We start from the raw sequence: 27410 nt of genomic DNA, 5'->3' as shown, positions 1-27410 counted from the left end.
GTAAATGTTCACATGTTTTACTGAAGGATTGCAAAAGTAATGTTCGTTTATAACATTTGAAGGATTATTCATGGAAAAATTATGCAAAGGAAAAAACAGTGAGATCCTTTGGGATATGTGTAAACTTTTCCAAATGTTCTTGCCACAGATCTCAGAAGGAGCACTCAGCTCACTCTGATGAAGTTGTCTCACGTTCCCTAGCACAAACAAATTTTTAATAATGTTTTAATATTTTAATAATTTTTTTTTTGTGCATGTCAGCATAATCTTGAAAATGATGCTGAGAAATAATGAAAACCAAACTAACCCTTGTTCATGCCAGCTGACTGGAAAATCCTACTAAGAGTGCTTTGTCTCCATGAAAGGCAAAATAACAGAATAGCAATCATGGTAACAGTATGCACTAGGAGTGGAGCCAGGAGAGTAAAGAGGAGAGTTAGCAGTAGCAGATGACTTCACTTATTGGAAAAAAGGGGCAAAATAACTCCATCTCAAATGAATTTAAATATTTGAATTTTGTTATCAGCAGTTTTGGGCATAGCTTCCCCAGCTAATTGCTCAGCAGTCTGGTATGTCCATAAACATCCCTTGGTGAAGTTTTCATCATTATCTCACCACTTATCCTCTTTGGCATCCTTCTTGACACAGGCTCTCTTTGTCTCTTACCCCTTTACAGAAATGGGGTCATATCCTCTCTGCCCCTTAATTCATGCTGACACTCTCTGTACCCCACACTTGCTGCCCTAAGAGTGCCCAGCGGCACAGGTCCTTCCTGACAGAGCTCTAAAATTCACCATCCTTGTTCATGAACATTTGGCAGCAAAGCAGATGCAAAGACTTTGTAAAGGTTTTTAATTTCAGATTCTTTTTATCATAGCAAGGGTTAACAGTGCCAAACTGTACATGTTTCCTTTTATTGCCTTGGAGATGAGAAGATGCAGAACTACATCGAGTATGAATTAGAGTAAGTCGCAGAATCACAGAATGGGTTGGGTTGGAAGGGACCACAGTGGGTTATCTGGTCCAACCTTCCTGCTCCAGAAGGGTCATCCCAGGGCACATGGCACAGGGTTGTGTCCAGATTATTCTTGAATATCTCTAGTGTGGGAGACTCCACACCTTCTCTGGGCAGCCTGTTCCAGTGGTTGGTCAACCCAGGCCTGTTTCCTCCTTTCCCAGGACTCATGCAAGCAATTTTGGTTGCCATGTATAACAGTAAGGAAGCCAGGCTGTTGTCTTAAGTTGTAAGGCTCTTCTACCTATTTCCACAAATTCTGTCACCCTTGACACATTTCACCTTAAGCCAGGCAGTATTTTTACGTGAACTGAAGTTTTATTTTCTAGTACTGTGTTCAGTCTGGGGTATGCCATCGTTTTAGACATACTACTTGATATTTAGGTAATTGTGTTTTTTTAACAAACCTCTTCTGTTCTGAAGCTATACAGGTAATAAAAGTTCTTTCTTAAATCAAGTTGTAATGATCAAACTTTAAATATTTTCGTGTTGCATTCATATTACTGCAAATTTCACTCCATGCTCCCTAAGTGGGGTGTCTAATCTGAAAAAAAAAAAAAAAAAAAAAAAAAAAAAAAAAAAAAAAAAAGGGAATATAGAGTGAAACCTCTCAAACTGTTCTTTTCTTGCTTGATGTCTTAATTCTTTTAGGTTATAACAGCAGTAAGATTAGAACCAACCTCAAGTCAAATCTGGCTAACTTTGATTTTGTAATGGCTTGATTGTGTAAGCACTGGACTTGTTATTTTGCTGTTCTTTCTCTAGATAAATTAGTTTTGGTGTAGTCTCAGGCTTTGTGTCAATATCAGTGTTTTCTTAGAATCAAAGTAATCAAAGGGTCTAGGGTCTTACTGCTTTCAACTCTGTGACTCTCCACAGTGAGAAACTTAAACATGTAAACTATTATGTATTACAAAATGTAACAGCTATTTTTACATGTGGCACAGGGTCTGTGTGAAAAAGCTCTGCACTGTACTGGTATTCATTTAGGGCTGTGCCTTAAGATTGCTGCTCTTTCAGAAGGTGTAGTTTCAGCAGTTTGTTAAACATAATGCTTCAGTAGCACTCAGTGAACTTAGAAGAACTTAATGTCATACACTTAAAGAACTTAATGTAAATTGGGATTTAGAATTGGCACCAGAAAGACCTAAAGGACACAGCAGGAAGCAATATAAAAATGAACAAATCTTGTGGCTATTTTAAGGGACAAGTTTCGGAGTAGCCACTGTTTATGCTGACTTTCAGATTAAACTCTTACTGTAAAATGCTCATAATTTTCAGGGAAATTCTTTTTCAGCTACCACTATCTTCATACTGGGTCTCAGTTCCGATATATTTTAAGCTTCTTAGCAGGTAATAAACACCTCAGTAGTTTTAAGTATTTCACTGTTCACAAATTGAAAAGTATCTGATGGAAAGGCACTACAAACAAAGTATGTAGAGCACACTCCTCTTTGGGAACCTAGTTCATCAGAAAGACTGGAGGTTTTCAAACTAAAGAGCTTGTAATCATTTCTGTAACTTCTGAATGCATTTTTTTTTTCTCTGCATAAATTTAAAAAATTTAATGAAAACTTGCAGTGAAAGACTGGTAAAATATATATTCTTGCCATTAATGCAGCAGATAAGATTTTCAAACCTAGCAATGAAATATGAATCCATACACTTTTTACACTAAACTAGGCATTACATAATCTTACTCAGATTCATACTTTTCCTATTCTAACTTGTGCTTAGCCTCCATGGTAGAAGGGGAAGATGAACTCTATTGGTTTTAGGGAAGATGCTTCCAATATCATACTAGGGCCCAAATCCATGAAAGTTTTAGTTGAAAATACAGCAGAACATTGTACTTGGCCCTTTTCAGTCTCCCAGGTGTGTGTCTCTGGTTGAATCTCTAGATCTGATTGAAAGTGCATATTTTAATGTGGTCATGTGGCCATTTAGCATAAGACTTTCTGTGAATCTGCAAGTGCCAGTGACTGATGCTACTTGGTGTCATTTTTCACGTGTATGTGATGGTAGCAAAGACAGGCAGGCAAAAATGCAGTCCTATATAACTTGGTATATAGGAATAAGGTAGAAAACAGGATTAAAAACTGTTTTGCCTTTTTTTCTCCTGCTAAATTGATGACCCAGTGAGTGATATTACTGAAGTTTCCTCTAATGAGCTTGTTCCTCCTCTATTGCTAGAAGCAGTTTCCTATTTTTGTTTGTCCTGAGGCTCCCTTCATTATTTATTAAACAGCACCATGAACAGTTTGCTCAAATGTGCAGAACACTGTGTGGATTAAATTTTTCCCCATACTGCTAGGGAAAAACCTTTGCAATTCTTTGTAGTTATGACCCAGTTTGTGATGAAATTCCAGAGTCTAGGCTATGGGGAAATAAAAATACAAGTAATTTGTAATTAATTTTTATATTTCATACAGCTTGATACAGTGAGTATGGACAGTAAAGCATCTGGTGTTTATTTGTATTATTTTTTGCCTGTTACTGGGAAAATCTCACGACTGGTTCTCCTGTTTCATTGGTGTCTCATGAATCCTCAGTTCAAGGCAGAAGAAGTTCTTAAATAAATTCTGTTCTTGGGTAGAAATGGAGTAGTGTATATAATAAAAAGAAACATGGAATATCTCAGTTTGGGAGGGACCCATAAGGATCACTGAGTCCAGCTTCCTGCTCCTTGCAGGGCTACATAAAACTAAATTATATCACTAAGAGTGTTGTCCAGGTGCACCTTGTACTCTGAACAGGCCACTTCTCTGGGAAGCCTCATTCAGTCAGTGACCACCCTCTCAGAGCCATTTCTGTTGAAGGTGTACCTTCACATCCTATTGTCAAACCATGCCCTGTGATGTTGAGGGTTTGGTTATTTTTTTCTTCTTCTATTCCAGTTTATCACTTACTTGAGGTCAGACACTTCTGTAAAGATTCTGAGAATAATTGCATGTGTTTTTTCACATCACAAAGTTTCTGCCTGTGTCAGCCTCTTAAAGGGCTGTGGTTAGAGGTCAGAAGCTGACTACGCTGAAGTTGCTGGAGCCTCCAAGAAGTGATTCTTGTAATGTAGAAGAAAGTCGGTTCTACTGCTAGCTGGGCTGTACCAAGGAGAAAGATACAGGACAGGCAACCGTTTTCATGATGTCATAATACTATGTGTTTAAAAGTGAAATCTCAAGCCAAGAATAGCATTGCATTTACTGAGGATGGTGATAGGTCGTGTTGTTCTCCTCTGTGTTGCAAAGTTCGCTGCCAGCCTTTTGTGAACGGCATCAAGGAACTGGAACAAGAACAGTTTGTCCGTGTTTTCTGTGAGGCCTCATAAAATCTGTAAAATGAGTGTAAGAATGATTGCAGTGAGACATCTCTAGGGCTCGTAGATGACTGAGAAGTAATGCATCTGTCTGGCCATTAGATAAATGAAAAGCCTCTGCTTTCTCTTACATGCTCAAGCTATGAGTCAGTATGGACGGCTTGTTTAGAGTTTATTCACAACCTGAAGCTGTGAACAAAATTCAAAACGTGTGAACGTTCCTGCTCACACCCAAAGTACAAACTGACTTCATAGTTCTGCATGTTACACTATGGCACATCCAGCTGTTGTAAGGATGCCAAGATTTTTTGTAGTTCATTGTTAAAAGTATGAGCAAAACTGTAAAAAACTACTTTCAGAGAGTTCAAGAGTATAGAGATGAATTTATAACAAAAATGGATGATGTAACCCTGATGTGCAAGACACAGTGCTTCAGAAATGGTGCCTTTGGATTATCTGTAACAATTCATTTTAAACACACCACCCCACAAAATTTCTGGGGTTTGCACTAGTTCAGTGTTAAATAGTCTCTGTCTTTTAGGTCCATCTGACATGTCAGCAATTGTGAAATTCAGCAGGAGACCCACGTGTCCTGATGCCTCAGTAGCAGCAAGTTTTCCTACGCCTCCTGTGCCAAGGCACCGGAAAAGTCACAGTTTGGGGAACAAGTATGTACTCCCAGCTATCTCAGCTTGGGCAGTTTAATGCATCACAAATGTTTAAGAAAGCAGCAGAACAGGTGGTGTTTGTCCTTTCCATTTCTTGTATTGCAAGAGTGCTTCAGGCTTTACTGTGTATTCCCTAGGTTTTCTGTTGATACTTTGTTATTTTTGCTGACATTTTTTTGTTATTCTCTGCTGGTGCCAGGCATTGGCAGTACTTGAAAGCTGCATATCCACTTTGGTCTGTGGATTCCTGGTGTTCATAACTGATACTTGTTTTCTTTTGTTTTTTAAACATCTTGCTAATACATCTGAGGAAGCTTGCTAGCTTGGTACACCTTATTTAGGAAAGTTGTGACCTTTTGCACTGTCTTACCTGGGTAATATGGATTAGATTAGAAGCATTTTTCTCTACCATTTACCTGACTAAGTGAGAGCACCTGCTCCGCATTTAAGGTTTCAGCATCTACCAAATTTCAAAATTAATGGGTTAGGGGAATAGAAGTTCACGTGAGTTGTCCAAGGTCACGGAGCGATGGCATGTTACTTGAGCTTAGTGAAAGACCACCAAGCAGTGGCTTAGCTGGATTCTCCTTTTTCTACTTTTGCTGCCACGAAGGGTGTTCAGGTTTTGTACAGAGAGGAGTCAAAAAACTTAGAACTTCCCAGCTGCAGAAATTTAATAATTGTTGTTGACAAAGAGCAGTAAAATCTGAAACTTGTGTTGGTAGTCAAGGAGCATCTGTACAGTATATGGTACCATTTAATTGCCTGCTTGTTAATATCCTGCTGCTGAGGCAGAGGCTGAGTGGAAATTCTGTGAGCCAAGGGTGGCTGTTGGATGACGTAAGAAGGGTTTCATGTTCTTCTCTTCCTCCTTGTTCCAGTATGATGTGTCAGCTGAGCGTTGTGGAGAGCAAAAGCGCCACCTTCCCGACAGAGCGACCACGGCACCTGCTGGATGACAGTGTCCTGGAATGTCACAGCCCCGCACGCAGCCACATGTCCAGCACACGCCTTGCCAACGGCCTCTCCAGAGGTACCGGCACCCCGGCCCTGTCCCAGGGCTTGAAGACTCACAGGGATACCCAAAAGTAGGGAATTAGGAAGGTCATTAGCAACCATGCAAAGACCAGTTGCTTTCATGGAAGAAGGTAGATCAGAACTGCTGCCCAGCTACCTGTCGACATTACCCCAGCTTTCCTCAGTTGCCCATTGATGGTTTTGGTAAAAGTGACATGAAGGAAGGTTTTATAGATGCTTGGTTTGTGACATAAAGTGTTTGTCAGACTTCACCAGGGAAAAAGCAGGATTTATATATTGAAACCTGCCTTTTCACAAAAAAAACTTTAACTATATGTTTTAGAAGATGGGAGAGTAGTTTAGCTGTGCTCTCTGAGACTTCAGAAGAAACGTAAAATGCACGTTTTATGATACTATAATTAATGAAACAATTATTATTATATCAACAGTGATGAAGAATCTGTTCTAAGCATGAGAAAGCCACTTTTTAAGTGACTCAGGTTATTTTTAGAATAGGCAATAAGACTGTGAAAGATAGAACATTACTTGACCAAGAGTTAGACACTGAGATGTTCTTTGCTCTTCTGAAAATACAGGCACAGCTCACTGTGCAAAAACTGAGCATTAGAAAATCAGTCCTGGGCAAATTAGAACTGTGACCTAAATAGTTGTGCCAGGAAAGGAGGGACAAATTGGTCATAGGATTGGAGGAGAAACAGGAACTGTTGCTATGAATGTCATCATATTTATTTGTCATGATTCCTAGCAGCAGCACACAGCTGTCATATCCTCTGTTACAGGTGTGCTTGCTTATTGAAACCAAACAACGATATAATGTCTGATAACTTTAATCAACTTACAGATGTTGTGGTGGAAATACTGTCTTACAAAGGAACTGGATTTTATGTTTCTGAAGTGCTCAGCATCTGAAGGAAAAACAGCATAATGAAAATTAAAGTATCATGTAGATGTCGGGTGTTTAAACACAGCAGTAACGTGAGTTATCAGTGAGATATTGTAAATGTGGAGGCTCATGTTAAGCCTCTTCCAGCTAAAGATTTTACCATGTACTCTAAACACTTCAACTTCGAAACACGACTTGAGTAAGCAATGTCCATGGTACTATATAAAGAGTATTCTGGTGATCCATATACATTGGCTTTGTATTTTCCCATGGGTGGTTTTCTTACTCCTTCTCTGTACTACTCTCTTTCTAGATAGCAGTGAAAGCTCAGAATTTAGTGAGGAGCTGCCATCAGGGCTTGAAAGGTGAGTTAGTCTTCATGTACACTCACTGAGCACTCTACAGACTTAGCTAAGAAATTCACAAATGGTCCCTGACATAGGTAAGCCACTAAATCAATAGTTATTTTTGTCAAATTATTATAGTTAGGAAAACAATGGTAAACATTTTAAAATAAAGCACTGTAAAGGTTTGTGTTTTTCTTCCCATGGACCTGACAAGATTGGAAGCTATCTCTGTCATGTTTACCAAACCCTAATTGTTGAAGTCTCAGACTAGAATTTTCCTCATCAGATATTTGCATTCACAAACAGGGGTCGTTTATATGCCACGCTGGGGCCTAACTGGAAGGTACCAATCCGGAATTCTCCTAGAAGTCGAAGCTGTGTCTACAGGTACAGTTCAGGTTCTGCCTTGCTCAGTGTATGGTGCTAAACTTCCTTTTGGGTCTCTGTGCGCTCCTAGTAGCATAATGTATTTTGTGTCCAGGTATCCTTGTATGACCGTAACACCTCAATGGAGTCTCCCCTTCCTGCTTGTAAAAATTCCTGTTAATGCTAAAGCAGGTATATGACCCATTCAGATGAAATTCAATTTAGCTATTGATTTAACTCCATGTCTCTGGTTTCCATTTTGCGGAAAACTAGTCTTTATTTAGAATTTTATGACATTACAGAAGCAGATTTGCCATGAAGGCAGGCCATCTCTGCCTCCTGTGACAAGTAATGATGTTGGAAGGATACTTTTTTGACCTTTCTCACAACCTATTTCCTGATTTGCAGGACAACTACCCATAGCATCTGTTTGTGTCAGAGATATATAGTATGAAGTGTTGATTTTGTGCAGTAAAGAGGTTTACCTTGGACCCTGAGTAAGAGAGTAACATCTGCAATGGCATATGTAGCAGGCACTCCCAGTGTTGCTAATCATTAAGACATGGACTTTTCAGGAGCAGGTAATCTGCTTACAGACCAAAGACAGGTGACATGGAAAATTGTAGGTAGTTTGAAGGATAAAAATCATTGTTTGCATCCATACCAGACCTGGACTTGGTAAATTCTGTGGCACTGGCAAATAAAGGTCTACGTATGAACAGTAAAGGAAATAGGGCTCTGAAACAGTATTCTGCAAACACTGTGATTTAGTTGGAGTTTAAATCCAGTCAAATTTTATTTTGTATAAATTAGTTTGCTTCAGTTATTGTAGAAATATTGATATAATGTGTAAATGTAATTACACCTGCTTTACCTGAGGCAGTAATGTCTGATAGCAGCTCAAGTTAGAAGTTAGACAGGAATAAAAAAGCATACATTATGAATTAGTAAAGGAATACATTTTGGAATGGCATTTAAGCTCTTTATACCTGCTTCTGGAAAATACTCTCTTAACATGACCATGGTAGATTTGTTTCAAAAACGCATACAAGCTAGAAATATAAATGTAAGGAGATAAAAATGTGAAAAGCCTAATAAATCCACAAAGAAGAATTATTCTCTAAAATACATTTCTTATGTTTGTCCTCCATCAGGCAATTCTAATGCCTGTGTTCATTCTTCCATTTCTGGAATCTTCTGCCATCTCCATCCAAAATACAGAATCGGCCAGAATGCACATTAGCACAGAGCGGGTGGCTCTGTGCAGTGGGGGAAGATGACCCTGCCAGCTGGAAGGGCTATGCTTGTCTAGGGGTGGTTATGTATGTCATCTGCACCAGCATGTGCTCATACTCATTTGGGGACAGAATAGTTTTCTTTCACAGGTGAAAGGTAGATCATACACATGCCCTTTTCCTTGTATTCATTATTAGACAGGATTTAGTTGGCTCTGATAAACCTCATCAGTCCATATGAGAACGTAAGTGTTGTGATTACATGGCAGTGAAGAGAGGTTAGCACAGATAATTCTAACAGATCATCACATACCAATGAATGTTTAGTTGAGACATTATTAATGATTGTTTGCATTTCAGACTTTGCCTGTAATTGGGCTCTTTCAGTTGTAGCTCCTTCTCACTGTTATATGTGGGGAGGTCTGTGTTAGTCCTGGAAAAGGAAAAAGGAAAATTAATCACTGTACAGTATATTATTTGGCATTTTTATATGTAACTTTCTCTTTTCCAATTGGCCAAGGTAGTTTAATTTAATTTAAAATTATATTTATGGGCTCTCCTATTGCCAAAATTTTACGCTGTAAATTTTCAGAAATCCAGATAATTTCTGTAATTTACTGGAATAAAAAAAGAAAATTGCCTGTTTTCCCTTTGACTTTGGGCTTCAGTTCTTATTCTGTTTTTTCATATCTAAGCTCCCAGAATAGAACCTTTTGTGGATTTGCTATTTTGCAAAAATCCTGGTTCCTATTTGATAGCTAGGTTAGGAAGATATTCTAGTGTCAAGTGTCAGATGATATAAAATATGTATTGCAGTGCAGGACAGATATATTTCGAGCTAAATTATATTGCAATGTTTTGTCTTTCTAGCCCAACAGGCGCCTGCACTTGCACAGCAGGTGGTTCCACAGGAGTCATTACCATGGAAGGGCCATTAAGAAGAAAAACACTTCTCAAAGAAGGCAAGAAACCTACTGTAAGTGATTCTAATTATAATTTTTCCTATGATTCTAATTCAGTAGTGGCTGGTTTAATTTTCAGGATTAAATTAAACCTGCAACTTGATAACATGCAAACCAATGTTTTTATCAGTTGTGAAGTAATTCTCTGATCAAAGTTACAACCAGGTTATAACAAGGTTATAGCCTCTATATGTCATTTGATCTGCAGCAGTTTTACTTCTCCCTGCATTTGCAAGTCACATCTCTGGCTGTAAGAGCAGGGCAGGGGTAAGCAGTTGTGTAACCAGCAGGCATTGTTGGGAGGGCAAAAATAAATCTTGTGGCACTGCCTGATGACCCAGAGCATCTTGATATTTTCTAGCTAAATAACCCTGACAAAGGTAGATGTTGCAGGATGGACATTATCTACTTTGTCTGCATTATATTTCTGTGACAGGAAATAAGGTCATCTCCTTTAATGAGTTTGTAGGTTACAGAACTTGCAGTGGCAGTCTAATAAAAGACTGAAGAGGGAGGTCTTCGATGCAGAATTTTCAAAGAAGAGTACAAATGCAATTGAACATATTTCTACAATATACTGTGGTACTTCTGTGGTATTGCATTGAAATGGAAAGGCTGCAGGGCGTCCACCCATAGCACAAAAGTCATGGCACTTCATACTTAACCTAAATTCACAGGTTTCACAAGGTTCTAGTCCTGTGCATTTGGTAATTTTTTTGTAATGTTTTCTGTAGAGTTGATTGGTATGGTTTTTTTTGTAATGTTTTCTGTAGAGTTGATTGGTATGTTTTGCATGCAGCCCTACTGTTCAGAGCTAAAAGATCTAAAGAATTGCAGAGTTGTCATCTCAATAAATTTTACTGATCAAAAGTCTGAAATCTGTCCAGTAGAAGGCAACACACTATTTTGCTCTGAAACAAATCATTCCTAATGCTTTTATGAGATACTCAACTAAGATGGATTGTATTCACAGCCAGCCATGCAAATTTAGGTAGCTGTGCTGATTTACACCAGACGACAATCTTTACCTAACTCTCCATTCCTTGCTTCTGAAATTACCTTTTGTAGCACTTGGACTTGCTTGTGAATCGATTTTTGTTAGAGATATGCAGAGTTTTTCCTCATTTTTTTTCCTTTCTGATTCAGCTCTCCTCGTGGACTAGATACTGGGTTATGCTTTCAGGATCAACTCTTCTGTACTTTGGAGCAAAATCTTTAAGAGGCACTGAAAGAAAACATGTAAGCTTTAAATTTATTCTAAACCCCAGAGTTGGATATGCATAAGCAGATCTGGAAGGGTGTTGGAAGTGTACTTTCTGTTCCGAGCGGAGGCATATGTTTGCACAACTTTTACAGTCAAAAGTTAATCCCTGCTACAGTCTCAACTGTGATTGACTTGTCTGTCTCTTCCAGTATAAATCTACACCTGGGAAAAAGGTCTCCATTGTGGGCTGGATGGTGGCACTGCCTGACGACCCAGAGCATCCTGATATTTTCCAGCTAAATAACCCTGACAAAGGTAGATGTTGGAAGATGGACATTGCCTGCTTTAATTTCTGTGACAGGAAGTAGATTAGTGTCTCTTAATGAGTTTGTAGGTTACAGAACTTGCAGTTGCACTTATCTAAATGACTGGAGATTTCCAATATAGAATTTTCAAGGTAGGGTACAAATTAAATTGAATATATTTCTACATTATGCTGTGGTGCTTCTGTAGTGCCTACAGAGGTTTTACTTTATCTTGACAATTACGGTATGTCATGGTTTTGCTCTGGGTTGATTTGCTCTCACACCTCCTACACAATTACTATTAGTTGAGAGAAAGTTTATGCAGACAAAAGAGACTTGATTGGGGAAAATAATATTAACATTTATTACTAGCAAGATTAAAAACTAAAGAACTATACCTACAACAATTCTATTTAAGTAAAAGTACTGTGTATTTACAGAAATACCTCTCCCCCCTTTTTATCAGTCCAGGAGGAGAAGCAGTCTCTTTCTCCATTCTCAGAGCTCCAGGTCTTTTCAATAACTCTGCAGCACTTTAAAGCTCTTCTTCTGTTATCTCAGGATGACAACTCCTTTTTGTTGCAGTTGGAACTCTATTTCTTTTTGTCGGCCTCAAGGCTGGGCCTACCCCCCTCAGAGGCTGCGGGTTACCCAGGCCCTGAAGGTCTTCTCTTCCATAGACTGCAAGGGGACACTTGCCTACCATGGATCCTCACCACAGAGTCACAGGGGATAATGGCTTTTGAGTCCACCTCTGTTTCCTGTGGGGGTCCCTCCCCACAGGAGAAGAGTCCTTGATAGACCTCTCTGACATGGGTTTAGCATGGATCCCTCACTTGGATCCCAACATCTTACCCGAGCTGTTCTCACTCTGGCATAAGTCTCGTCTCTCTCAGGGTCACAAATTTCCAGCACTAGCACAGATCTTTCACACAGATCCCAACATTCTACCTGGGCTGTCTCACTCAAGTGTAGGTTTCCCTTAGGGTCACAAAATCTTCAGCAGGACTCTGCTTCACTTCAGGTCTCTCATAAAGTCTCGGCTTCCTCATGCATCAACTTACTCCAGTGCAGGCTCTTCCACGAGCAGCATGGGGGTCTCCTCACTCCGACAAACTACCACAGGTGGCAGGGATTTATTTTTCAGTCTTTTCCCTTCTGAAGGGAGAGAGCGAAAGGGGGGAGAAGCAGCCCCCCCTTCAAATTTCTCTCTCCTCCGGCTGCCAGCTTTGACCTTGGAGGTCCCTTATCTCTCTGCCGGAATTCTTTCTGCAGCGTTTCTCGTCCAGGCTTTTCTCTAAAGTTTTTTTTTTCTTCTCTACTCCGTTATAGGAGAGAAAGGGGGTTTCAGTGCTACACCTGCCCCCGGCCCAGGGCCGGGGGAGAAGGGGGCCTGGCCCCCACTTGGGGCCTGCCGCCTCTCCTACATGGCTGCTACTCCCAATTTCAACTGTGCAACAGCCTTCTCTTCCATTTTTCTTGAATATGTAATTGGCAAAGGCGTTACTGAAGTTTTGATTGGCCTTTTTCTCCAGAAATCCACCTGAACAAAACCATCCTCAGCCCCAAGGGCTGCCTGGTGGGCAAAACCATGACACTAAGTTTTGCAGAAATTCCCCAACCAGTGAGAGATTGCAGCATGTCCATGTGTCCACATACCCTCATCTCCAAGTTTCTGAATAGCTTCCTTAAAATCAGTCCGTATCAAATCTTGATTTACATTAAGACCAACTAAAATATCAAACCATTTACCAAAATAAGCCTTTTAAGTAATTATTAAATAATTTTTAATAATTAATTTTGAACTACCATAACTCTTTTCCCGTGATTAAACTTGAGAACCTTCAAAAGACAATGTAGCTCCCTGGAGCTACTTTTTTGAGAGTTCTTTCACTTTTCATGTTTTCAGCTTTGGTGCTGGATTTGGATTTGCATCTACTGTATGAAGTGCATCTTTTGGGTGTTGACTGAAATGCACAAAATATTTGATTGCAGGAAACAGTTTGCATGAGGACATTGAAGAAAGCTAAGTTTAGAAATAAGAAGTCTTAAGGAGAAGAAAGCCAGGGTTAAATTAGATGTGACCCAAGTGGTATTTTCTGTGGCTATAATTTGGCCTTTCTGCCTGTGAGGCCATATATGGTTCTCATGCTTGCTGCACACAAGGATTGTTGGATAACATGCCTAGCATGGGCTCTGTTATACAAACAACATCATGTTACAGCATTTGAGGTGCAAATTAATTTAATAGTTTACTTCAGAACTTTGGCTTCTGCACAGAAATCAGAATCCCATGAAACTACGTCTGCAAATTTAGAGCTTTTGATTTTCTTATTTTTGTAGGCAATGTTTACAAGTTCCAGACTGGCTCAAGGTTTCATGCAATATTATGGCATAAGCATTTGGATGACGCGTGCAAAAGCAACAAGCCTCAGGTAAGGTTGTGAAACTTATTTCTACCCACTTTTTCGTGTTTTACAGAAAATCCTTACTAGAAAAACTACCTCTTTTCAATCTCTATGCACACACAGTTCTGTGGGGACAGACATAATTATTTAAAGTTACAGAATTCCCACCAAATCAGGATTTGTGCAGGTCTCGCTGTAGGTTTGGTTTCCTTAACAGCATAAAACTTTTACTCTCAGTTGCTTCAAGCAGGGTAGCATCTCTTCTTCAGAAGGGGCTTTTGCACAGACAGTGGAATCGACTATTCTAGGATGGACTTGATGATCTTAGCGGTCTTTCCCAATGATTCTATGAGTAATTTACATTCTCTTCCAGGTACCTGCTAATCTAATGTCATTTGAATAATTTGCTCTCCTACCTGGCGCGACTTCAAGTGCCAAACTGAAGAAACAGGTTATTGTTCTCTGAGGAGGAAGAGGAGGATGGTTTTCCTGACATGAGCCAGCCACAAATATTTCAGCACTTTCCTATGTAACTTGATTCTGGCACAGCTTTTAAAAGCAGAAAGTGAATGTTGTCCCTAGGACCAGCTATAGTCTCATGCACTGAGTGAAAGCAGACAAGTTAGGTGGACAGAAGATTAATCCTGACTCACGCAGGATTCTAGAGCCCTCAACTATTTGTGGTCAGAAACTGCATGAACTGATAGTTGACCACAAACTGAGCATTGTGTCTTCTGCCTATTCTTTTTTAAATGGTTCTTTTTATTGTTAAGCTGCTTTGTGTGACTGAAGAATATTTGGCCCATGTTGGGTTTCAGTTCTTTCTAATGCACAGAATGATTGACAGTGTTAACTTGCTGCAAAGTGTCAATTAGAATAGAAAACTGTGGAACAACATTTTTATAAAATAAGTGCACTGAGTTTCTTGGCAGAGTGGCTGCCTCAAATTTTGTATCAAATCTCTGGACAATTCTGCTGTTCACATTTGAGCTATTTGGGAAAAATGTATTTTGGCATAGGACAGTTGGATTCCTTTTAATTCAGTTATTTTACTCATAAATGCCCTAACAGTGGATTTAAGGCTGTTTAAATTTGCATTGTGCTAAGGTTTATCTTTCGTTCTCTTACTAGAGGCGTAGTTGCTTACAAGTTTGTGTTTTTTTAATTCAGTCTGAATGTTGTTTATCTTAAATACCTTGGTAGGGAGGCAGGTAACCAGATGTTATGTATCACATGGTCCAGGCTCCTCAGAATGATTTCATATCATTGGTCCTGCTCTGTCTTTCTATGGATGACTTGGCTCCACTCAATTCCAGTTGCAACTTTAGGACATTAGTACTGGCAGATGGTACTGCTATTATGAAATCACGATGGCAGTGAAAGCTAGGGAAGACTGTCTAACAATGGAGCAAATACGAGGAAGCCTCCCCACCAGTGTTGAGAGAACAAAAAAAATAGAAGAATACACCTGAGCCTTCTCTGAAAGAACTGTCCCGACATCACTGTGTCCCTCCTGTGCCCTCGCACTCCTGCACTAAGAGTCTATCTCTGTTCCTTATGGTAAGTTCATCACTTTTTCTGTTTGAAATTCTTTTGCCATACTGCATCAGTATTCAGACTTCATCAATCACCAGAAAACCTCTTCTGAGTTTCCTAAGATTGCATAGAGGAGAAATTGGCAAGCCAAGCCAGGAACAACATGGAAGTCAGTTTAAGTGAACAGAACAAGCTCCCTGGCACTAGCAGGATGTATTCTGTGGACTTTCATGATTTTCTAAATTTTTGTTTTAAAACTTCTCTAAAAACAACAGCAACTACAATACCTGTACTGTCAAATGTAGGTAAAAAGTAAATCTTTTTTCTTTTAAGAGTTCCTGTTACAATCCTGAAAACCTAATACATACCAGCTTTTCAAGAAAACCAGTTGCTGATGACAACTGCATTTAGATCCTGGGACATGTGAAAGTGTATGTAAAGTGGACAAAGTTATTTGATGGCTCAGGAGATGTGTGAAAAGAGTGATAGGGCAAAATATGTTTATACCATTTTTTCCCTTTTTTTGCTAAGTTAAGACAACTTTGAACTAGGTATCTGTGAGGGCAGAGCATCAAATGCCATTGGAGATGGTGTAGAAGCTTTTGAATGCGGTAGTATCCTGTCATCAGTAAATGATTTCAGACTAAGAATATGATATGGCCTGAATTATTCTGCACCTGTGGACTTTTTTGATTAATTATCAATGAGATTACTCACGTACCCTGCCTTTTTAATGACTGTGCCACCTATGACCATGTGTTCGGTGTGCTGTTAGTATTCATAGTGTTTGAACAGTGCAGAACAGTGACCAAAATGATGACACATGAACCAAAACAGAACTGTTCAAGTCAAGAGGGTTTTTTTAATTACTAGTAGCCCTTTACCCTTAAAAGGGAATGACCTGCTCTGTCTTCAATATAAGCTAAATTTAAACTGGGACACTTATTAGCATAAAGTGTGCATACATTAGAAGCATGTAAATACCTATTCATTTCTAATGTGGAAGTGAACATAATGAGGGCTTGTGAGATTTTTTTCCAGCATATTGCAATTGAAATAAACTAATGTTGTAACGATTTTCAGTTATGTTTAACAAGCCTCCTTGGAAAGAACAGTAACTGCTGATTGATATGGTATCAATAGAAAGCCTATACACGCTTAGAATTTAATGGCTTTTAGAATTTAAGGGTTTCTGAAGTGTTACATATGTTATTGTATGTACAAGAGGTAGAATGTTCTAGCCTTCAAAAATACACTTTTACTCAAAATTACAAACCATAGAGCTTGCTGGAGAAGTTACAAAAGTGTCCATTTTCACTTGCTTGTAAAACAGATTCCCAACTAGAAAAGAAGCAGGTTTGGCTCAAAGTATGATGGACTACCAAACAGTGTGGCATGAATGAAAGGCAGTATTTAGCAATGATTCTTATACTTAGTCATTTGTCACTGTCAGAAGATGAAACTGTGGAAAAATTAAACCCTTCAGTCCTACTCAGTAGTCAAACTCAGATTGTACTCACCACCTTGGAATTTGGAAATATGTCAAAAGTACCTTGAATTTCCACACACGACTGTCATTTGAATGTAAAAAGCACTATACAGAAGAAAGATGAACATAGCAAATAATAGTTTTACACACTAGTCAGGTTAACATTTTCAGTATAGCACAGTTGTGAAATTGCTGCACCGTGTTGAAACATTCAGATTCATGGCAGTGTAAGAATACTACTAAACCACCTTAAACCACTTAAAATTACTTTTTAAGGATGAAAAAGTCTGCAGCTGCTGATTAGAGGTTTTATGGTGTCATTTGGCACCATTTGCTGTTATCTGGTACTTTATAATTAATTGAAAGCTGCTATTGAAATACACTGTATTGCCTATTGGGACTGATTATTACAGCATTTGCACAAAAAATACCACAAACCATACAAGTTTTCCTCCATCACAGAGAGAATAATTGCAATAGTAATGTAAAAGTAAACATTATGTCATAATTACTATTTTCAGAATTGTGAAGATATAAAAACTGTAGGTAATATTATTTATTAAACGTGCAATTTCTATGTAATTCAGTGCCAAAATGCATGTTTTTCCAAATAGCACTAAAACGAGGCAAAGAAACTGGTTTTCAAATTGAGACTTTCTTGTCATATTATAATGTAAACCAATTTCAACATTTTGATTTGTTTTGTGTGAAAACTGTTGCACTATTTTTGGCTGTATTTTCCAGCAGTCCACTGCATGCCATTTGTGTAAAGGATTCTTTCTATAATTCTTGTGAACTCTCTACCCATAAGAACCTTGGCATTGGAATCTAGGTTTTTGGCAAAGTATTTTGTTACCTCAGTCTTGTATCAGGTTGCCGTGTTTTTCAGTTTGTTACATTGATAATAATTGGTTCATTAATTAAATACTTTAATGTAAAAAAAGTTTGTTTACTTCAACAGCAGTTGGATTTGGTTGTAAGTTTAAAAATGTGCAGATTATGTATGCTGTTAACAATAAAATACGCAGAAAAAGAATAGTAGGGGTACAGAAGGAACATTTTAGCTCAAAGGCAGCAATCATGTTTTATTTGTGAATGGATGGTAATACAGTTGAAGAGGTTTTAGAGTGCATAGTGTGTAGGCATTTGATAGTATAAATACAACAGAATTAAAATTTCTGAGATAAAAAGGAAAACCCCTCCAAATTTTCAGGTTTTTCAAGTGGGATTTGGAAAGTCCAAAGAAGCAGAGACAAACCTAAATTTGGTGGCACTTTAAATTAAACTCAGCAAGTTTGCAGATCACATCAAGCTGAGGATGCAGTGACACATCTGAGGGATGGGGCCATCCTGAGGGACCTGGACAAGCTCAAGCAGTGGCTGAGGCTGACATATTTCTGATGAACAGACTGAGAGGAACCCTGGGGAGGACTTAGGGGTGCTGGTGGGTAAGAGGCTCGACATGCCCCAGCCACATATGCTGGCACCCAGAAACTCCCCCTGTGCTGGGCTGATCCCGCAGAGTGGGCAGCAGGTGAGGATTCTGCCTCTCTGCCCTGCTCAGGTGAGACCCCCGCCCACAGTGCTGCCTCCAGCTCTGGAGTCCTTCGTATAGGAAAGACGTGGACCTGCTGCAGCGGGTCCAGAGAAGAGCCACAGAAATGATCCTAGGGCTGGAGCACCTCTGCTGTAAGGAAAGGCTGAGACAGTTGGAATTGTTTAGCCTGGAGAAGGCACCAAGGAGACATTGGTGCTTTTCAGTACTTAAAGGGGGCTTATAAGAAAGATGGGGACAGACTTTTTAGTAGGGCCTTCAGTGATAAGAGGAGGAATAATGGTTTAAATCTAGAAGGTTGATTCAGACTAGATATAAGGAAGAAGCCTTTTTTGATGAGGATAGTGAAACACTAGGTTGGTTGGCCAGAGAGATGGTGACTGCCCCATCCCTGGAGGTGTTCAGTATCAGGTTGGATGGGACTATGAGCAGCAACCCAATCTAGTGGAAGGTGTCCCTGCCCAGGGTAGGCGACTTGGACTATGTGATCCAACTCAAACCATTCCATAATTTTATTATTCCATATTCAAGGTAAATTAGCTCTGTATTGTGACTGGCAGTGAAGGTGCCTTCATTTCTGCAGAAACATAATTTCATTTGCCTGAGGACAAATTTAATTTTACCTAATGTGAAGATGAGAGCAGAATAGACTGATATAAAATCACTACTTTTACAGCTGAAAAAGAAAGCATATATTCTTTCCCTAAAATGGACTCCTTTTCCTGTTGTCCCCCAGAAACAGGAAGAGTGTTTAAAGACTTTTCTTACTGAGTGTTTAAAGACTTTTCTTACTGCTTGGTAGTCTTAGAAATAAGTTGGATCTAGACAATTTTCCTCCAGGTCATGTCCCATGTTTAATTGTAAATATTTTATCAAGCATCAATAAGTGTCTCTTGTATTTACCAAATGGTTCTTTTCGCTAATAGCATCAGTTAAAGTGGGAAAATTGATTGGAATTATTCTCCCTCGCATAGGTAACAGGATAGAAAATACACAGAGGAAAGAAAGGAAAAAGTATTAGAAAGGAAAACCAACAGTCACAATATCCAAGACTGACATTGTTATGGCGTCAAATTGCAGGGGGGAGAGAGGACTACTTTCTGCATTGCAGTATTTCACTATAAGGTAACATACTTCTGTCATACGACACCCAAAGATGAGTACTGAAGAGCTCATTAAACGCTCATTACGTCCAAGCCTCTTGTCTTGTAACCTGGGAGAGAAAAAGCAAAAGGAAATATCAAAGAACTTTGTTCCTACGTTAGATGCCAGGCTGTGCTTGGGTATGCAAGGAATGGCACTGGTAAATTGCATTAATTTCTCTTCTGAAATAGATAATGGTGTTGTGGTATTTCCATAGCTGTGACCTATTACTCTGGAGATTTGTTTATCAAATTTGGAGAATATACCAGACCTTTCCTTGGAGGGGGGGAGGAGCTGTGAAGAAAAAAAAAAAAGTAAAAGTTCACGTCTCAATAGACCTCAGAGGTAAGAGCAAGTCAGATAAGCACATTAGGAAGGATGAAAACACCCATTTTGCATCAACTAAAACACAGTTGTGCTTAGGAAGTGCAGATAGTAATGAATTGGAGGAAGTATCCTTTATATTTCTGGACTTCATCTGTAGCCATGTTCTTTCTGCCAGAAATCAGCTTTTCAACTTCCAGAAAGAATAGACTGGAGTGGGGGTTGAGTTGGGGTTAGGGTGTGTTTCAACTGATTCGTTTGCTTAAGACAATCCATGCTTTGGGTTGGCAAGCATGATGTAACTGAATATAAAGCAAACAAGCAAGGTCAGAAAACAAATAGATTTCTTAATCGTATCCATATAGAGAAAAATCCATCAAATTATGCAGAATAAAAGTAGCAACCAACCATCTAGATAAGTTATTTTACATATAAATTGTTAATTGACACCACTGTCTTAATAAAATAAAATAATTTTTGAACACAAAGGAACACTGCTAGAGCCCTGAAAATGCTGAAAGTTATTTGTAACAAGTGGTTACCATTTCTTGTAATAATACAAAACTACAAAATTGAACCTGTCTGACATGAATAGATGACTTGTTGAACATAATGTCATACTCTCTCGCAGAGCAAAGAGACAAAAAATGGAAAGCAAGGAAAGGGGCAAGTAGCTGGTGCAGAAAGGTGAAGGTTTCAAAAAAAAAAACCACAGAACAACACTGTGTTTTAGATTACAAGGTGTTCTTTGCTGCTTTCAAGTACAGCATACTTGGAAATCCAACTAGTCCTGTCTGCATTGTTTAGCAGTGCAATTGTTTTTATTCTTTCAACAAAAGGGAGAGGGGGAGGGAATAGTTTTTATTTCACGTACCAGCCTCCAACAGGGTGCATTTGTAACTGCTGAAGAGACTTGATCTTTGGATCCTAAAGGTGAGTTTTCACAAGCTTTTTCTTTTTCCCTGTATATATTTATGGAAAGAGAGGGGTGATGTGGAACACACATAGACACGTTTAAACACTCTTGGGCTTATGCTGAACTGCCCAACTTTGGCATGCACACATGGGTGTAGGGCCTTAAAGTTGCAGGGGAAAGGGGCTTGATGTTTTTATTTTTCAGTTATTATTTTGTAAATCTTTCTCATGAGCTAATTTCCTTGCCTATGCTTTAAGGTAAATGGGCCAAGTAATTCTTTATGGTTTTAAGTGAACCCTTTGGTCTCCTTCTTACCTGGCTCTGAACTTCTTTGTTTATCTTTCACCTTTTACTAGGCAGAACAAACAGAAATTCACAGTGAACTTTCTGTTTCCACAGAAACACTTTAAACTTGTCAGTGTACTTCAGGATGTTTTTTAATGTGGCCCAACATTCCCCTCTCTCTAGTTAATTAACGATTAATGTAGCCACCAAGGAAAGCTGTGCCAGGAATGAGGTCCATATTGGTACAAAGTCCGATTGGCAGTAACTTGATTTTTTCCTCATTATTAATACTGAGTCACAAAGAATCAGACTGAGACACCTCTTGCTGACTCCTGCTCTTCCTTCAGCTTAATAAATTCCTGATATCACAGTAGGGGCCAGGAGAAGAGCCCTCTTAGAATGGAAATTTCAGTGAAGAAACTGGAAGTCTAAGGTGAGTGCAGAAGTTTGGAGTAACCTCCATCTGTGAGGTGGCACAGTTGCTTTAGAAAAGGAAGACTCCAGGCATGAACACAAGCCCTCTGGGAAATCCATATGCAGTGGTGCCCAGGGCAAATTGATGCAGCTCTGGCACAGGTTTATGAAAGTAAATGTGAAGTCCTAAAGGTGAAAGACTTTTTCTAATAATTTTGGGGGTTTTGTTAGTATTGGTGGTTTGGTGGTTTTTTGATACTCTTTTCTTAAGTAACTGGCCTATATTATAAGCATATATGTTAAGGTTTTGCACCTCTATTGAAAAATACCTTTTTAAAGCATTCTGTCGGGGCCCTGTGGGTACTAATTGCCCTAATGGCCCTGACCAGCCCATCTGGCACCCACTCAATGGGTCCAGGAGCCCATTTAAGCTCAGCCATGGATCCTCAGCCCCTGCCTGAGCTCTGTCTGCCCTTTAAGGCTCAGGCCCCATAGACCCTGGAGGTCTAGGCCCTGACAGCAGGCTGTCTCAGTTGCAGTCTTGCATTTTCCCTCGGGGACCCTGAGGATCAGCTTCTCAGCTTGGCCTCAAACCTGTCTCATCCCACAGATTTGTTGGGTGGTCTTGGGTTCTGGGCCAGAGGGAAGGGTGGTTGGCCATGGCCATGGCCGTGGCTGGTCCTGCTCTCCTCGCCACAGTACCAAGAGAGTGTGTCCTGGTAGCTGAGGCTGCTTCCCCACCAGTTTCTTCTCCTGGAGTCCTAATAAGAGAAATTGAGAGGATTTTCTCTCTAAATAGCTAATAAAACAGACAAATCCAGCTTGCCTCCCTCCCCCCCCCCCCAAATAAATTATTGTATTCTTTTGCATGTCTCCTCACCCAGTCTGCACCTTCATTTAAGTTAGCATTTATGTTGGCTATTAATACAGGTCTACCGGCCAAGCAGGTGTTGATTTAAATTATATCCATCTACTATTTCAAACTCCTGCTGTGGTAGATTATTTTTGATGTGATTAAATACAAAGTTTTATTTTCTGGTCTCATAACTGTGCACACAATTTTGTGTTGATTTTTGTCATTATAAGTTTAAAGAGATAATCTTAGCAGGACTAAGCTTACCAAAAGCTCCTCTGAAAAACACAAGGGGCTATTTAAGATAAAACACATTAGGTTACAATTGATCTAATGGAAAATGTTTAAATCCTGATCAGAGACATCTCCAAGTCAAAGTTTATTCAGAGAAAATGACAGAAACAGAAAGTTACAGGAAGTAACTTTGCTGTACAGGAAGTTAACAGAGTCACGGGTTTTCCCACAGTCAAAAGCACAATGGTAGAGGAAGCAGATGGGGAACATGCAAGGCTGTGAGGTCTCTCATTTCAGTGGAAGCAGAACTGGAGCATTGGAAAGCATGAAGTACTACACAATGAGGCTTGAAACCGTGAGTAAATACACTGCCGTTTGATTCCTCTGATGTTCAGAAGTGTATGATTTTGTGTGTTCTAGTGAAATACCAAGACTGCACATAACAAACATAAACTCCGTTTTTTTTCACTTTATGTAACAACTGGAAAATGCCGAGGTGTTGTCGTAACTATTCCAGGCAAAATGGGTGACAGTGTTTTATAAACCTTCAATACAACAGTTATTAAAAGCAAGGTTCTTTTGTTTGGTGTGTGAATAAGTTTCTTTAACTTTATTCATATAACACAGGTTGCAGTTAAACATTGTCTTCCGGTTTCTTCTCTGTACTGCAAGTAACCTAAGCAAACAGAGAAGGTCCAGAGTGGCTAACTTATTTTAAAATTCCTCTTTTGAAGAGGAGAGATATTTTTCAGTTTCAGAACACAGGAAATATTTTCTGCAGTAACAGAGACCACAGCAGTATCAGACAAGTGAAACAATGCTCATTTGCTCCATATTGGAATACCACCTTGTACGAAGTGAGGCTTTGATATATGTTCATTTGAACAAAGGACAGTACAAATTAGTACTTACTGTAATTGTTATTTGTATCTCTTAACTCCTTGCGTATAATCCTTTTTCAGAATGACAGTGGCTATTTCTGGTGAGAAATTATTGCTGTGACAATAGCTGAAGTGCTGCATTTTTTAAAGATCCTGTCCAAGCTGAAAAAAGAGAAACTTAGTGTTTTAATCACCTAGTTCAGTGGATATCAGCTAATGGTTGCAGCCAGTGGATTCCAAAAGAAGTGGCCTGAAAGAAGCCTGAACCCAAAATCAAATTTCATATTGGGGAACTGATGCCATCCCTTTCTTGAAAAATTTGTATATCAACTAATATACCTTTGAACAGGTCAAAATGAAAGACAGAAATGGGATGGCACTCAGTAACCACTGGAGCTTACCAGAAACTAAATAGTTACTTGGTGAGTAGGTTATATAAACAGAGTATATGGATCTCTGTGTGTCTCTGTAGTTTGTATGGAGTTCTAAGTCTGTGTGTAAAAAGGACTTAATTGTTTCTTTAGTGTCCCTGTTGTAGTTTTACTCACAGTCACCTTTCACGCCCTACAAGGCCCCTGGTTTCTAATACGAACGCTAGTCTACTATTTTCCAGATCAAGTGGTTAATAGTGTTGTTGGCATGCTAAAACTACTGACTGTTTGAAAACAAGCTATCAGGATGAATTTGTATTGCCCAAATTGAGGTATACGTAAAGTGAAGAGAAACAATAGCAAAAGTTTGTTTGTACATAGTTCAGAAAGGAGTAAGAGATTGTTTCACGTAGGAGATGTGTGGGGCAAGAGAACATTTGAGTGAACTTCCTGCTTTGCATAACTTTGTACATTAAACTAAGATGGAGACTTCCGTGCAGAGGTATATACAGGAATTGCTCTCTTTGCATTGGCTAGGCAGTAGTGGTCTTCCAAAAGGTAGAGTGTATTTTAAGATTTGGTCTTTATTGCAGGAAGAGACTACTAGTTTTCTGCTATTTCTTAAATCTTAAAAATGCAATTTTCCTCAAAGTTTCCCAGGCCTAATTTAACAAGAATTATTCAAGCCATATTGCTTCCTGCTGTAAAACTGACTGTTGAAAACATATTTCACCAGAATAGTGTAATGATTTTTTGCACTTAGCATCTGTATAAAACAAGGAAACAAACAAACCTGGATCCTGTATTTCTGCAAAAATCATGACAGACATTAGAACTTTATTATCACTTTGTTTCATCTCCCCCTTTAGTAAATTTGTCCCATCTCCTATGCAGTAAATCATCCTTCACAAAAAAGTTTCTATCACGATGCTCTGGTTTTCTCTACCTTCCTCAGTCCCTTTGTTTTCTCTTGGATGGGAAGACAGGATCCAGAAACTACTGTACTTTTACAACTTCATTGAAGCTCTTGTCCTCTGTCCTTGTTACGTGTCTCTCAATCTTCAAACCTAATCCTGTCTCTGCTAAGAATTCTGTTATTTCTTCAAAGAGAACACTGACAGATAAATATTACCTCCAAAGGGGGGAGAGGAAAAAAAAAAAAAGGAAAGCAGTTGTGGGTAAAAAAACAAGAACTAGATCTACAGAAAGTAGATCTGTATTGTTGTTGGCTTCTTTTTGTGTATTTTTTCCCTGAAGTTTTCAGGAAGCATTTTTCAATCTTGCTTCCTAATTAATACTCTTATGGGGAAAAACAAAACAAAACAAAAACACTCTTAAATATTCTTTCTCTTACTTTTCTACTAAACAGCATGTGACTAATTGTGAATGGTTTCCATCCAAAAATAGGGTATTTCAGTGCAAGCTGATAGCTGATGATGCAGTCCTACTTTTAAATATATTGTATCTTTTCTAGGCAAGTACCACTCTCAAGGTCCTACCTAGCTGCTAGTGAGCTAATGACAAAATGCATATTTGGGTTTTACTGGTTAATTGAGGAGGCCGTGTTAGAAGTATTTAAAGCAGATGGAAATACATCTTCAGACCTGAGTAACGTTAAAGTTTGTGAGCATATAGAAAGCCTATTCTGCACATGACAATTTGCAGAGAGCAACACAAATTTTAACTTTAGAGAAGGAATTATTAATCATTCAGAGTAACTTCTTCCATTCTTTGAGGCCAAGAGAATGAAGAAGAACAGTTGAACATCTTGGATTTGCAAGGGGAGGACAAAACACCTATTGATGGTACATGCAACTGTTAATGGTTCTGATACATTGTTGTACATGCCACATTGTATCACACCCTCTTGAGCGCTAGTAGAACAAACAAGGTTTCGTAGAATCATAGAATGGTTTGGATTGGAAGGCCCGTAAAAGTCATCTTGTTCCACCCACTGCCGTAAGCAAGGACACCCTCTACTAGACCAGGTTGCTCCAAGTCACGTCCAACCTGGCCTTGGACACTTGCAGGGATGCGGCAGCCACAGCTCCACAGCTTCTCTGTGCAACCTGTGCCAGAGCCTCTCCACCCTCACAGCCATGTCCCATCACTTCCCAATATCCCATCTAACCCTGCCCTCTCAGTAGGAAGCCATTCCCTCTTGTCCTGTCACTCTGGGCCCTTGTCTGAAGTGCCTCTCCAGCTCTCTTGGAGCCCCTTAAGGCACTTTGAAATGCTATAAGTTCTCCCCAGAGCTGCCTTGTCTCTAGGTGAAAACTCTATAGCAGAGGTGCTCCAGCCCTCAGAGTATCTTCATGGAATTGCCTGCACTCACTTGAGCAGGTTCACATCCTTTTTATGCTGAGGACCCCAGAGCTGGATGCAGTGCTCCAGGTGGGGTTTCATGAGAGCAGAGCAGAGGGGGAGAACTTCTTTAGATTCAATCTAGGACACGGGCCTTCTGGGCTGCTAGTGCATTGTCAGGTCACGTCAAGCTTCTTGTCCAGCAGCACCTCCAAGACCACCTTCTTAGTCCTACTGAAATCAACTGCCAGTTTAGAACTGTGGTCTGAGACTTAGCATCTTCAGTGGCAAAAGCAGTTTACACTTGAGGTAATCTCAGTCACCTTATCAAATGAAAAGATCCCAGTGTTGAATACCTAGAATCCTAATAGGCTCTAAAACACACTAGGCTCTGAAAACATTTTCTTTGTGACTTGTTAATCAGGACATTGAGAGACTGTGGCAGGATCACTCCTACACAATGGAAAAGAATGCAGTTTGTGTTCACAGCACCTTTCTAGGAAGAAGAGGTGAAAAGATAATTCTATAGTTTCATAAACTTCTCAGAACATCAAATGATAAAGTAGGTGGGTTCTCTATAGCATGAAGTTTCTTCTAGGCCTAAAAGTGATTCAAATTACACTATATTACCATTACTATATATGAAAACAGCTGAACCCATTGCACTGAGCCAAATTGTAGTCTAAAATATAACAAAGCTCGGAATGAGGAGGTATAAGAGAATCTGTTTTCCAAACCTTTATGAGAACTCAGCTATTCATATTAGATTTTGAGGTATCAAAACAGTAACAATTGTATTTAAGAGAGTACAGGTCAGTACAATACATTACTCTCTTTTGGCAAATCACTAAAAGTGCATTTTTTGTGTTTTTGTTTTGTTTTAGAGAAAGAGAATTGAAGACTGAGTATAAAAGTCTATTAATTTGCAAATTGTAAGATTCAGCAATGATACACTGTGGAAAAAAACATATTTGTGCTATTGTTGCATGTATTCTTATTTTTACAAGCATTTTAATCTGCTATTGGAAAGATCTTCGGCTACCAAATACAATAACTACAAGAATCTTCCCCCAGACAGCAACTGCCAGTCCAACAGGTCACCTTTGTAGGGGGAAAATTGCTCGAAATGCAATAACACCATTAAAAGATAACAAAACTTTTATTATATCCCCATACTTTGATGACAGAGAAAGCAAAGCCACTCGTGTGATTGGGATTGTTCACCATGAAGATGTGAAACAGCTATACTGCTGGTTCTGCTGTCAGCCCAATGGAAAGATCTATGTATCAAATGCAAAAATTGATGTTCACTCAGATAGATTTGGATTCCCTTATGGTGCAGCAGATATAGTTTGTTT

General features: G+C 39.2%; 2 protein-coding genes across 8 annotated transcripts in view; both read left to right on the top strand.

The window, feature by feature from the left end:
• The window catches only part of RALGPS1 (Ral GEF with PH domain and SH3 binding motif 1), an 83819-nt gene extending 63093 nt beyond the window's left edge, over positions 1–20726 (top strand). For 3 of the 5 annotated variants that reach the window (XM_027892980.1, XM_027892978.1, XM_027892982.1), the window contains 9 exons: positions 4873–4999; positions 5881–6032; positions 7234–7285; positions 7574–7654; positions 9739–9844; positions 10977–11069; positions 11244–11349; positions 13683–13774; positions 14121–17808. In XM_027892980.1, the coding sequence (XP_027748781.1) occupies positions 4873–4999; positions 5881–6032; positions 7234–7285; positions 7574–7654; positions 9739–9844; positions 10977–11069; positions 11244–11349; positions 13683–13774; positions 14121–14150 (839 nt within the window). In that variant the 3' untranslated portion in view covers positions 14151–17808. Of the gene's footprint in view, positions 1–4872; positions 5000–5880; positions 6033–7233; positions 7286–7573; positions 7655–9738; positions 9845–10976; positions 11070–11243; positions 11350–13682; positions 13775–14120; positions 17809–19301; positions 20394–20425 lie in introns of those variants that run through there. The other 2 variants (XR_003572281.1, XM_027892981.1) reach the window with 2 other exon arrangements.
• A 147-nt stretch (positions 20727–20873) lies between these two features.
• LOC114061995 overlaps positions 20874–27410 on the top strand; it is a 17222-nt gene continuing 10685 nt past the window's right edge. The window contains exons 1-2 of one of the 3 annotated variants that reach the window (XM_027892985.1): positions 20874–21428; positions 26937–27199. In XM_027892985.1, coding sequence (XP_027748786.1) covers positions 26998–27199 — 202 coding nt within the window. In that variant the 5' untranslated portion in view covers positions 20874–21428; positions 26937–26997. Of the gene's footprint in view, positions 21429–22062; positions 22852–26936; positions 27200–27410 lie in introns of those variants that run through there. The other 2 variants (XR_003572283.1, XM_027892986.1) reach the window with 2 other exon arrangements.

This window comes from Empidonax traillii, unplaced genomic scaffold, assembly GCF_003031625.1.
Source record: "Empidonax traillii isolate 1590-97213 ecotype Southwest subspecies unplaced genomic scaffold, ASM303162v1 scaffold375:size1330703, whole genome shotgun sequence".
NCBI lineage: Eukaryota > Metazoa > Chordata > Aves > Passeriformes > Tyrannidae > Empidonax > Empidonax traillii.
This window is presented reverse-complemented; position numbering and strand designations above follow the sequence as displayed.